This window comes from Bubalus bubalis, chromosome 2 (assembly GCF_019923935.1).
Source record: "Bubalus bubalis isolate 160015118507 breed Murrah chromosome 2, NDDB_SH_1, whole genome shotgun sequence".
Lineage (NCBI taxonomy): Eukaryota > Metazoa > Chordata > Mammalia > Artiodactyla > Bovidae > Bubalus > Bubalus bubalis.
The window spans coordinates 6,833,892-6,847,651 of NC_059158.1; the positions used below are offsets into that span (position 1 = coordinate 6,833,892).

Here is a 13,760-nt window from a genome sequence, read left to right on the forward strand (position 1 = left end):
AGCCCAGGCCTTCGGCGTGAGAGCCCCTGGAGTCCGCTCAGAGGCCTGGGGCAGGGACCGGGGTGGGGACCGGGGAGGGCAGGGGTAGGGACTCGAGGAATCCGGGAGCGGCCAGGAGCTAGAATTTGCCTCTGGAGTGTGACCCCTGGGGGTCCGAACTCAGCTTAGTCGGTTTACGTTTACTGACTTGTCTGAACCTCAGTTTGCTCACTTGTAAAATGGGGAATGTGTTGAGACCTCGCGAGGAAAGCGGTCGCAAAGCGCTTGGCAAGGCGCGCATGCGGTGCGCCAGAGGCTGCCGAGTCCACCCAAGGCCGCCCTGCCCCGGCCCGCACCCTCACGGCGCCCGAGACCGGTTCTCTTCTAGAAGGTGTCTACGCCATCGCTCCTTCCTCAGGCGCACGGCCGCCGGACGTGGCGGCCAACGGCTCCTCCTGCGCCTCCCCACTGACAGCCCTGGTCTGCCCGAGCGTGCGCCCTTGCCCTTGCTCGCGTACCGGCTTCGCCCCGCGGGGCCTTTCTCCACCTCGACCTCCTTGGTGGCTGGAACCAGCCTGATCCTGCCGCCTCCAGGAGGGAGGAGCCCGGGGGGTGGGGCGAGAAGCGGGACACCTCCCAGCTTCATCCAGCGCCCAGGCTCTGATCAGCCTCCCCAAGGTGCCAGCTGCGCCCAGTGCCAAGACAGGCCCACGGCCACTAACTGCTCTTGGCAACCGTCGAAGCGCCCAAGCAACCTCCGGTACGGGGCCTCAGGCCTCTTGCAAATCTGAGACAATTTAGGCTCCTCCTTCCCTCCCCGCTCTGTCTCCTTTTCCCGGGTTAGCGGCGAGAGATCAGCGGGATCCCACAAAGCAGGTTCCGCCGCTAACAGATCCTAGGACTCGAAGCCCAGTCTGGAACTTTTCTGAGGCCGGGAGGACCTGGGGTCAGACTGCAGCGAGCTCCCAGTCAGGTAATGCTGCGCTCAGGTTCCCGGAGGCCCCTGGTGTCCCGCGAGAGGGGTGGAATCTCTTCCCAGCCTGTAATGCCCCTCTCCCGTTTCCATCACCCCCAGAGTTGCACCGGGACTAGCCTTTCCCTTAGGGCAAATTTCCTCCAGGAAGGGCATTCACTCGACCCTACAACCTCCAGGAATATTCCTGCCTTTTCACTCATCATGAAGTGCCAACCTCCCCCCAGAGTCCCCGTGGAGGCTCCTTAAGGGATTTGGAAATCGAGATCTGAGCAATGGGTTAACTCACACATTCACACCTGCGGTGATCCCGGCTTCGCCTGCCCCTGAGAGGAGGAGTCTGGATTATTGGGAGAGAATGAAAGCCCACCCACTGCTTCTCGCCCCCAGCTTCTCCTGCAGAAGCTCACCTTCCTGGCGTCTAGGCCTGAGAGAGCCTCAGTCAGTTTGGGGTCTTCACTGGGTCCCTCAAAGGATGAACTGGTCCCTTCCAGGCTGACCAGCGAAGGAGAGGGCGGGACCACTCAGGGAGGGGGAAAGGATGAGGGGAATGGACAGGCGTCTTGCCGCTCCAGAATCTGAGGCCTTCACCTTGAGCGATTCCTCCCTCCAGCTCACGAAAGCCCGCTCAAACTTCCAGCTGGACTCGGGCAAAGGAATAAGGTTACCAGAAACTACAGAAGCCAACCCTCTTACCATCGGTTCCGAGGGGGAAATGCGAAAGGGCCGCCTCGAGAGCCGACGTGCACCCACCGCTGTACCTCCAGGCGCGCGCGCGCGTCCAACAGGGAGTTCGCAGAGCAGTGGGTTCAGAAGGCCCGAGGAGGGCAGCAAGCCTGGAGGCCCAGAGGCCAAGAGCCTAGAGGTGCCCTGGAGGCCGGAGGATCGCGGCTGCGCTCGGAACGGCCCCGTCGCGCGCGGCCCCGGTCCCTCCCGGCGACAGGTGCAGCCGCAGCCTCCGCCGCCCGCTGGGCCGGGGCGGCCGCCGCGCATTGGTGCGGAACCACTATCGGAACGAGTTTGCGCTTCTGTTTACAAAGCAATCCTTCCATCAAAAGAGGAACAAAATCACCACTTATCACACCCTGTCATAAAGTAATCTGCCCCGGAGGGAAAGCCTGGCACAGAAGCGCGCGGAGTGTGTGTGTGTTGGAGCGGGTGAGGGGCGCAATGTTGGGGGGGGGGCGCAAAGGAAAGGGGAACTCTCCCAACTCTTTTCCAGGGAAAACCGCTTGGACAAGCCGTGTCCCTCCAGGCCAGGGAAACAGAGGGTAGTCCGAACGCTGGCGCGGGGATGTGACAGAGGAGTCCACGCTGGGAACTGACTCGGCCGGGCACCGGATCGCCCTCTTGACTCTTTGGAATCTGCATCGCCCCTCCTCCACTGTCTGCTTTTGGGGTGTCTTCCAAGACGCTCCCCAGTCCCCTCTCCTCCATACAAATAGATGGGCAGAGAAGGGAAGCGTGCCTTCTCAGAAACTTCAAGGTCTCTTTCTGTCTCTCTGCCCCAGGAAGTCTACACGGCCCAAAGGACAGTCTTCAGGAACTCCTAACTGTGGGGAGGGTTCTGCTCCCCTAAACCCCCATATCCCCCCGCCCATGCACTTGTTCTTGGATGAGGGGAGGGTTAAGGACAGGGAGGGTTAACTGGTCACTGATGACTCATGTCACTCAGTCATGTCCAACTCTTTGGGACTCCATGGACAGTAGCCCCCCAGGCTCCTCTGTCCATAGGATTCTCCAGGCAAGAATACTGGAGTGGGTTACCATTTCCTTCTCCAGCAGATCTTCCCAACCCTGAGAAGATCTTCCTAACCCACCTGTCCTGTATTGGCAGGTGGATACATTACCGCTGAGCCACCAGGGAAGTCCATTCTGGGTGTAGGACTCAACCATAAGTAGTTATTAAAGTATCCGGGGTGACTGCACTGTGCAACGAAATTTGGGAACCAATGGCATAGACAGTGGCTGTCAAAGTGTGGTCCTAGGACGGGCAAGAGAGCATCACTTAGGAACTTACTAGAAATGCAAATTCTCAGGGGTCACTTTAGCTCCACAGAGAGCTCTGAGGGTCGGGCCCAACCAAGAGTACAACACCAACCCTCCCAAGGATGCTAGTGCAGACTTAAACTCGAGACCCACTGACCTAGGGAAATGTGTGCCTCTATCTAAGATAGAGTTTGGAGGCTGACGTTCCCGTCCCCAGCCATTCTTCATCTTCTGCCTTGAGAAAAACTTGAGATCCCACCTGTACCTGTCCCGACCTTTGAGAAAACAGGACATGACCCGGTCCTAGGTGTGGTGAGGTGTGTGAATCTCTCAAGCAACTTGCATTAGACCTAACCAACTTAAGAACAAGTTCAACATCACCGCTCAGAAAGAGCTGAGGAAGCTTAGCACTCCCCCGCCTCTCTCGGCGGCGTCGACTGTTTTCTCGAGATACAGACTTAGAAGCACACCTGGGTTTTTCTTGGGGTCAGCTGTGTCTCTGAGCTCCAGGACTCCTCCTCTTTGCCAAGAACCACTTCTTTCCTCGTCCACCCCTTCCCTCCCCGCTTCCCAACTCCTCCGACCCTGCTTGGCGTGTCAGTTTCACTCGCTCGGGCCGCGTGCGTGTCCTCCGAATCTCAGGTCCGAAAAGCGCGAATCCTCCAGTCGCCCGCTTCTACCTGCGTCTGGGGAGGGACACCTCCGCTCTCCGCTCCCTCCCATCCCTAGACTCGTCTAGTTGAGTTTGCACATCAAGGGCGCACCCATTCGCAGCGTCCTAGGGCCTCCCCCAGCACCCCTGAGGGCAAGTTCGAGGTTGTTGGACCCAAAGTCCGGCCGGGCCGGCTTGGGAGAGGCTCCGGGGCGGTACTGGCTGCCGGCGAGCGCGCCCGGCCCTCGGGGCCTCACCCGCTGAGGTCCTCCGGGCCATGAAATATTGAGCAGGGTGTGTGTCCACGTGGGGCCTGCTCACCCTCGGGGCTACAGACGCGTGTCCTTTTCTTGGAAATTCATCTGGGGAAGAGGTGGGAGTCGCCCCGCGGCGGCGCGAGGGGACGCGCGGGGGCCGCTGGCTACCCGAGCGCCCGGGATCCCGTCGCCGCCGCCTCCCCTCCGCGCGGCCCGGGATACGCTCCCGGGGAGGAGGGGCGCCGCGCGGGAGGACGGTGCCCGCTGCGCGCGGGCCGGAGGGCGCTCCGGCGCCTGGCGGGCCGGGGGCGGGGAGCAGAAGGCGCTCATCCCATTCAGGATTTAGCGGCGGGTGGAGACAGAGAGTCTCCTAAGCTGATGCAAGTCTCCTGGGAGTCTGGGACAGGAGCCTCAAATTTTCAGCCATTGACGACCGCGGCAGCGGCGAGGGCTCTGGCCCGGCTCCCTTGGCGCAAGTCCTTCCATTTCCCCCATCGGCCGCTGCCAGGAGCGGTCCCGGGTGCTAGATCGACTTAGACCAGGCTCCGCTTACTTTCTGTCTTGTCTAAGTTGCCTGATGGCGGAACAGGCTGGAATGCGTGCTCTAAGACTTTTCTCAAGGATCTGTCACTTTCATTTAGAAACACGAGGTAAGGCCTTCCTTCCAAAGGTGGCGACCACTCTCTTAGCCTTTTCCCGCCTTTCTCGAGGAAGCTCCCGAGGATGCGCTCCATGGTACCCCGCGGACACCAGACTCCACTGCTTTTCCAAGCGACCACTTTCTTCAACAGAGCAAACGTCGTTTGCCATTAAAACCTTCAAGACTTCCATGTCTTAATGTCTTGTAATTTCTTACTAATGCAGGTTTATTGCTTTTGCACAAGATGCCGAAAGGCTGGCAACGCATGAAGGTGTCTGCTGTGTGTGTTCTGAAGCTGTGCAAGATTTTTTTTTTTAAACTGGAGTTGCTTTTCAACGTTGTGTTAGTTTCTGCTGTACAACAACGTGAATCAGCTATATGTATACCTATATCCACTCCCTCCAGAACCTCCCTTCCACCCCTGCAAGATTATTTATCAAATATCTCAAGGCCAGCCTCCTCCGGATTTCCAGTTACATATGCAAAAATTAAAGATATATGCTAGGTGTTTGGGTTTTGGCTTCTTTTTAAGTCTCTATTTTTTCAATAAAATAGTACTTCATATGGCTATGGAATCTTGGGGAGGCATTGTACAAATGCCTTTGTGTTTTTCTGTACTTCTTTCAATATCTCGAGTTGCCTTCAGACTTTAAGTTGACAATGTAACAAGGCCAGATCAAATACATAAGGTTTTTTAAAAATTGACATGGCACTTTTCATCTGTTTCCAAACTCAAAATGTATTCTTTCTGAATCTTACAACATAAATTGTGTAATAGCCTTTCACATTAGATCATCTCAGCCCCGACACTGAGGATGTGAGAATTATAGAATTTCCCTGTATGAATATGAAGAGTGGTGCTTAGAAGAATGAAAGGGAAGCTCTTCCTTGGGAAGTGATTGAAAACAAACACCAGAACCTGACAATTTATGCACACAGTTCCCTTCTGATTTGTCTCTTCCATTGGAGAATTATTAGTTAAAATACCCAAGTTACAGGATATTAAGTGTGGCCTTCGGTTTACATACTTTATTTCTAAGTTTGAAAAACTGGTTGTCAAGACACTTTAGTTGAACAAAGACTCAGATGATAATAACATCTAACTGCTTTTAATTTCCAGCTATCTTAATTTTTGGTTTTTTATTTTTAATTGGAAGGTAATTGTTCTACAATGTTGTATAGGTTTCTGCCACACAACAATGCAAATCAGCCATAAGTTCGAGTGTATGTGTGTGTGTGTGTGTATATATATATATATATACACACTTATGGATGTGTGCATATATGAAGTGAAAGTTGCTCAGTCATGTCCAACTCTTTACCACTCCATGGACTGTAGCCCACCAGGCTCCTCTCTCCATGGGATTCTCCAGGCAAGAATACTGGAGTGGGTAGCCATTCCCTTCTCCAGGGGTATGCATATGTATATGTATATATATATTTATATATATTCCCTCCATCTTGAGTCTCCCTCTCTCCCTCTCCCTCTTCTTTTTTTATTGTAAAATTACAGCTTGAATGACCCTCTCAAGTGTACAGAATAAAGGATAAATGCCTACAAAATGGTTTAAATATGTATTTTCTCCTTTCGTTGTTGTATTCAGGTAATCATCATATGAAATTCATGTTAAGCAAAATATGTAAAAAATAAATATATATGTATATATATATATGTACACTTTACATATCCTTATTGCATTCAAATATTTATACAAAAGCTCCCCAGGATTTTGACAAAATTTTAAACACTCTTTTTGGTTTTTCTCTTACTGCTAGAGAGAGAAGCGCACATAGCAAAACTTCTTCAAACAGTAGGATTTCCTGGCTTTGGCAGCTCTGATATGTCCCAGTGCCCGCACTGGATAGAGAGGACCTGATCTGTGACATTCAGAAGCAGCCAAGGTCAAACCTGTCAAAGAGAGTGAATTTGGTATGTGCCGGCAGTTATAAAGTGAGGCAGAAACCATCACAGTCTCAGAATTTTAGAGCCTTCAAGCTCTCATCGGAATGCTCCTCACCACTAACGTATGTCTTCTGAGCCCAGCACAGGTGTGTAAACTGAGCTGAGCGCTGTTCAGTTTGTTAATGGCCAAGGCGGTCAGAAGAACTAGGGTGCAGGCTGGGGGCCCTTCTCATCACACCTCTTCCTTACTGAGCTGGTCCAGGATATTGTGTCCTGATTGTGCTCAGGATTAAAGGCCTGATTAAAATACCTTTTTGACTACATGTGTGTAAACCCAAGGATCCAGTGTGTCTGCTTTAAAAGGGTTAGGATTAAGTATGAGCTCTGTGTCCATCATTCACTGCAGGTGGGAAACAACTAGTGTGGCTAGAAATGACCTCCAAAGCCTTGATTCTGGATGATGCTGGAGAAATGGCTCCTTGAGTCTTAGGGTGACTTTTCATTCATGACTCTTTCCTATGAATGAGTGAGGCCTCCAGTGAATTCACAAGAAAACCAGAAAGTGTGAATTTTGGGGCTGAATCTGCCTGCAGCTACCTGTCTGTTTAATGTCTCTTGAACATTGTCTAGACAGATGCCTGACATTTTATGGCACAAAATTCCAGTGTGATAATTCCACATTTAATGGAAAACAGGGGTAATAACTCAGAAATCACTATTTGGGAGTTATTGGGAGTGATAAGAAAGAAAGTGTTAAATGAGTGGGGAAATAAAAAATAGAAGGAACCATAAAAGAAAATGTTTTCTTCATCAGTAATCATAGCAATGAAAATGGGTTATTATTATAGCTAAAGAAAATCTTCAATAAGGTCTTCCATACTTGTTACAGTCTGTGTGACACATAATCTCATTAACTTCTATAAGGAAGGTGTGGCTCAATATTCATAAACATCCTGAAGACACGCATCCTAGTGATAAGTAGTGCTTTTCATAATCTCTTAGCAGTGGCGCAGTTGGGAGCAAAATTGAATCTCGCTGATCTTCACTATCTCTGAAGTCCCCAACACCACGTTGTAACTTATGGATCATGGTGATGTCAATACCATCAAAAACAAACAAACCAAACTCCCCCAAATATCCCATTTCTAAACATTTTCTGGACACACACACACACACACACACACACACACACAGAAGTGGAATTTTTTTCTAAACATTTGCTGCCCCCATGTGTCCCTTTAGAAAACTGAGGCTTAAAGCTAAATGTTTATTTAGCACCTTCTGTGCAATTTAGATACACAGAACTACAATCAGAGAGACGATTGCAATTATTGTAAGAACGAGGGCCAAAGACAGGGCAGAAGAAAGGTGGAGAAAAGGTCTTAGGTTTGCCACAGACTTCTGACGTAATCTCCAGTGTTGCGTAACTTCTCTGTGCTTCCGTCTCTCCCAAGGTGAAAATGAGTGGCACTTTGGCAGGATGGGGAGAACGTGGGAGCCGATTTTCTCTAAGATCCCGTTTAATCTAACATTTGGTCACTCTCATTGAGGATAGTAGGAAAAACTAGCTATCCCATTTCCTGTCTAAGTAATCAATGGGGAGGTGTGCCCAAAACTCAGGAATGAATTTCCTGTTTCATCATTGAAATCCATTACCTTGGTCCTCTGTCATCTTGACAAACCTGCTTCTCAGTGTCTGAGTAGCTCTGAGCCCAAGAGACAAGAAGGAATTCATTTTCTATTAATATTATGGCCAATGAGTATGCAGTAACTGATGTAACTTCAAAAGTGAAACTCATCTTCAGTGTTTATAACGTGTATTAGTGACAGGTGCTTCTAGAGCTCTGACTAGTTCTTAAATCTTTTCCCTCATTCCATGATCAAGTGGCAAAGCCGTTGTCTCCTCACTTCCGTGACAACAGAACCCTGATTTTATTCAGTTATCAGGCAACTCAACCACAGGTCTCAAGAAGGGCTGGTCCTTCCTTAACCAAGGGGGTGAAACTTGATTCATCTGAGAGTTAGACTACTTAGTGGTTCTCACCCCTCATTATTTTCTTCTATTCAGAAGTTTTTGTTTCATTATTACCATTTAAAAATTATTTTTGAGGTATAATGGACATACAATATTATATTAGTTTCAGGTATACAATGTAATTACTTGATATTTGTATATATTGTGAAATTATTTTCATGATAAATTTAGTTAACATTCATCCCCATACACAGTCACACAGTTTTTTCCTTGTGATGAGAACTTTTAAGACCTACTCTCTTAGCAACTTTCAAATATGCAATGCAGTATTATTAACTATAGTCACCATGTCGTACATCATATCCCCAAGACATTCATTTCATAACTAAAATTTTGTCCCTTCCAACTCCTTCCACCCAAAAGGACCTCCTGCTCTGGCAACCACCAGTTTATTCTCTGTATCTGTGAGCTATTTTCTTGTTTCTTTCTTTTCTAGATTTCACTTATAAGTGAGATCATACAGTATTTGTCTTTCTATGATTGCACTTAGCATAACACCCTCAAGGTCCATCCATGTTGTTCCAAATGACAAGATTTTCCCTTTTTATGGCTGAATAATATTCTATTTACAACAATACATGGATAAGCAAATGAACAACATCTATTTATATATATCACACATTTTCATTATCTGTTCATCAGCTGATGGACACTTAGGTCATTTCCATATCTTGGCTATTATAAATAACGCTGTAATAAACACATGAGAGTGTATAATCTTTTTTAAGTGGAGATATGCATAAGTCCCTTTTTACTGTATTTATTTATTTATTGTTGGTCGTGCCACATGACATGTGGGATCTTAGTTTCCACCAGGGATAGAATCCATATCCCTTGCAGTGGAATCACAGAGTCTTAACACTAGACTGCCAGGGAAGCCCCAGGGTGCATACACCTTTTCAAGTTGGTGTTTTAGACTTCATTGAATAAATGCCCAGAAGTGGAATTATTGGATCATACCGTAGTTGCATTTTTTATTTTTGAGGGACATTCAGACTTTTCCATAATGACTGCACCCATTTACATCCCCACCAACAGTGCAGAAGCGTTCCCTTTTCTTTGCCTCCTTCCCAACATGTGTTATTTCTTGCCTTTTTTATAATGGCCATTCAAACAAGTGTGACCACCCCTCTCTGTTCATCAGAATCTTCTGGGGAGCTGTGAAAATACTGATGGCCTACAGAGATTCTCATTAATCAGACTAGAGTTGTACAGTTTTTGAAAACTCCAAGTGATGCTCGTGTGCAGCCTAGGTTGAGAATCACTTATTTAACCAAGTGATGGTCAATCTGCTTCTTGCCCTGGTGACTGGTTTAGGAATGAGCACATGATGCAATTTTCAGCCTTACAAGGAAAAATCTGATTGGGGCTGGGGAGTCTGAGTAGTTTTCTTCACAAGGGAACACAAAATAAGTTTATGCCCTTATCTTTTCTTCTAGGTTTTGTTTGTTACCCTAAGGGATATAAGGGATGAGATGTCTGGAGCTGTTGCAGCCACCTTGTGACCATGAAGAAAGAGCCCACATGCAAGATATAGCAGAATGGAAAGAAGGAAAGAATTCTAGGTCTTTAACTTTTTCTTTTTTTTAAGCTGCTAAATTATCTGTCTCTGTAGTGTCCTACCTGAGAACTTTTTAAGGACTTCCCTAGTGACACAGTGTATAAGAATCCACCAACCAATGCAGGGGACAAAGATTTGATCCCTAGTCTGGGAAAATTCCACATACTGAGGAGCAGCTAAACCCGAGAGCTGCAACCACTGACGCCTGTCCACCTAGAACCTGGGCTCTGCAACAAGAGAAGCCACTATAACGAGAAGCCTGCCCACCTCAACAAAGAGTAGCCCCACTCGCTGCAACTAGAGAAAGCTTGCACAAAGCAACGAGGGCCCAGTGCAACTAAAAATAAATAAATAATTCTAAAAAAAGAACTTATTTGAGCACGTGAGTTAAAAACCATTTTGTTTAGTTGGACTCCAAATTATCCTCACTGATAGTTCTGGAAAAAGTAGGCACATGTATTTTAAATTGAGTTCTTCAAACCATGTCCTTGGGACCCATGGGATGTCATGGGTTTTGCTAGTATTCTGCATTTTGTAAGTGGGATTTTGTATGGTTGTGTATATGTGTCCATGGTAAAATGTGTGGGAATATAGTCTCAGGATATTATTTAGTTCACTTTACTCTTCAAACTAAAGCAGTTTGTTCATACATTATGCTGGAATATTAATGAGCTAGCACACTATGCCTGATATAACAGCTTGGTAAGTGACTGTGCTCCTAGCTGCTTGGAGGAACTTGAGTCTAGCACTCTTGTTAATACCACGTGTCCTTCTTTGTGAATTATGTACATGCATACCCTTACCTATGTGGATATATATATACAAAGGAGTTATTAATTTTGGTCTGATCACTATCTATTACCACATGAAACTTAAAAATTCAAACCCCAAAGGCAGGAAATGAAAGATTTCAGCTTAACTTTGGTGGATTTCCAAACGTTTTCTCCATTACCAGATGGCCTAATATCTAACTGAATAGGAAACAGCTTTATAGAAACTATAAAGTGTAGAAATTATTCATGTGTCCTTACTTAAGTACTAATAGTTCTGTTATTCAATTTTTCTGTGTACCAAGAAACCAATGAAGTGTATAGACATTTTTACCAACTATAATTGGAAGTTTGTGGGGAGAGCCACAGATATGTGTCCTTAGAGCAAGACTTCCCTGGTGATCCAGTGGTTAAGAATCCGCCTGCCAATGAAGGGGATATGGTTTGATCCCTGGCCCAGGAATACACCACATGCCGAGAGGCAAGGAAGTCCATACGGCCGCAGCTACTGAGCCCACATGCCCTAGGGCCCGTGCACCGCAGCGAAGATCCAGTGCAGCCAAAAATAATAAATAATAATTTAAAAAAGGTTTTAAAGATACAGAGGGCAGAGTGACAGATGTGACATGATCACCTTCAGAGATGCAGGCACCGTGTCACTGAGTCACTCCACTCAGACACTGAATGGAGAATTAAGGTGCCAAGATTATTTGCAATCCACTTTGCATTACTAAGGTTTTGTCATTTCTACCAGGATTCTCACATGTCAGTCCCCATCCCCATGATGTACCCATTCTTTCTCAAAGCCGTATGATCCATTTAAGTATTAATACAATACATATATCCTTCTAAACATTGCTACTGTCGCAGGTAAGGCGATGCTCAGTTCACAGTGTTTTGGAATGTGTGGGTTTTCTGAGTGGGATAAAGGAAAGAAATCGAGACTGGAATTGGAAGAATGGGATTCTACTGTCGACGTCGTCATAAGCTACCCGCACCTCCTTGGGCAAGTTGCTTCACGTCTCCAGGTCACATTTCCCGACTTGCAGAGCAAGAGTGTGGAGCTGATTATCTCTGAGGCCCCTTCCAGCTCTAAAAGCCCTTTGAGTCAGATTCATATATCTGTCAGATGGGTTCCAAAACAACACAGCCTGGAAACAGTGCTTCTAAAATTGAAACGTACAGCTGAGAAACCTCAAGGCACCTGCCTAGAAGATACTGTCTAATGTATTTCACCACCTTCAGATGGAATCTCAGCAAGTAGACAGTTTGGTCCACAGGACAGTCAATCTTATTTGAGATTCATGATTACTAGGCAATACATTTTCAGCTTGTTGTATTTCACTCTCTACCCTAACTTATAAAATCTGGGTAACTTCAGCCTGACATGGAGATAATATGCCACTTAATCACATTATTGGCTTCATTGAAGACAGCTATATAAACACATGCCAATAACATCCAGGGGTATCATTAAAATTATGACATTTCCTTAAGGGAATTGATTCATACAAGCCTATGAGTGGATTCTATATAAAAACCTTTACAGGCAAGTATGCTGTTGTATTTTTTTTAAAGAAGGATGAGCCTTACAATGCTGTTTGTTGTCTACAAAAATCCTCTAAGCAGGAAGGATATTGCATTTGGATATTTAAAGGCACAAAACTCAGATTTTAAAAAGCACATTTACTTTAGCCATGGATACCTGAGAAGGAAGATCACAAGAAGCTGCCCCATGCTTCCTTCTGTCTTTCCACACTGAGATAGTAAAAACCGACAGATTTACGATTTATCCTGTTATCCGTCATCTTCAGAGATTCGACTGTTTTTCTTTATTTAGCTTATTTGCAATGCTTAAGAATCCTCATTGTCTGATAATTTTTTTAAATTGTATCTAATCCAGAGGTGAGATGACTTGGGAGATTGTGATTCACACATATACACTACCAAGTATGTAATAAGAGCCTACTGTATACAGCACAGGACTTCTACTCAATGCTCTACATAGGAAGGAAATCCAAAAAAGAGGGGATATAAGTATACATATAGCTGATTCCCTTTGCTGTACAGTAGAAACTAACACATTGTAAAGCAACTATACTTAAATAAAAATGTAAAGTAAATAAATAAAATTAAAAGTAAATTTAAAAATAAAAAAGAGGATATATGTATACATATAACTGATTCCCTTTGCTATACAGTAGAAACCAACACATTGTAAAGCAACTATACTTAAATAAAAGCTTTAAATAAATAAAATTAAAAGTAAATTTAAGAATAAAAAAGAGAGGAGATATATATGTATAGCTGATTCACTTTGCTATACAGCAGACACGAACACAACATTGTAAAGCAACTGCAGTCTAATTTAAAATTTTTTTTAATTAAAAAAAATTCATCCAATCCTTCTTGTAGTGGTTTACATCTAACTTTCCTTGTTTTCCTCTGTGTGAGACATGGACAGCTGCTGGGAATTCTTTGCACAATAACCGTTCTCATTCTTAGTAATTATCTCTAGATGAGGCAATATGGTATGATTCTTTCCATTATTCAGCCTCTATTCATTGTGTATCTTCCATGTACCACGAGCTGTTCTAGATTTGCGGACTACAACAGTGAAAATAAAGAACAAAATCTCTGCCCTTATGAAGCTTATGTTCGAGAGCAAGGAAACAGATTATAAACAAGATAAATAAAGTATATAGTATGTTAGGCAATGGTATGGGCTAAAGGGAAATATAAAGGAAGAAGAGGAATTAGGAAGCCTGGGAAAGCAGTGATGTACCACTTAGACAGGGATGTCCTGAGGATAAGGTAACTCCAAAGCCCCTTGGCTCAAGAAAACATCCCAGGCAGAGAAGTCAGCAAGGGTAAAGGCCCTGAGGCAGAAACAGAGACTGGCGGTGTAGTCGGAGCAGAAGAGCAAGAGAGAGAAACCAGACCAGGCGGGAGAGAGAGAAACCAGACCAGGCGGGAGAGAGACTGAGAAACGCTGGGGGCA

The 13,760-nt window shown here is 46.0% G+C and overlaps 1 protein-coding gene across 1 annotated transcript; it reads left to right on the forward strand.

The window, feature by feature from the left end:
* Positions 1-278: 278 nt before the first annotated feature.
* LOC123332259 lies at positions 279-2,688 on the forward strand. Its single transcript, XM_044938252.2, has 3 exons — positions 279-596; positions 781-952; positions 1,566-2,688. The coding sequence occupies exons 1-3, from the start codon at positions 279-281 to the stop codon at positions 2,225-2,227; spliced, it is 1,152 nt and encodes a 383-aa protein (XP_044794187.2). The 3' UTR covers positions 2,228-2,688.
* The last annotated feature ends 11,072 nt before the right edge of the window (positions 2,689-13,760 follow it).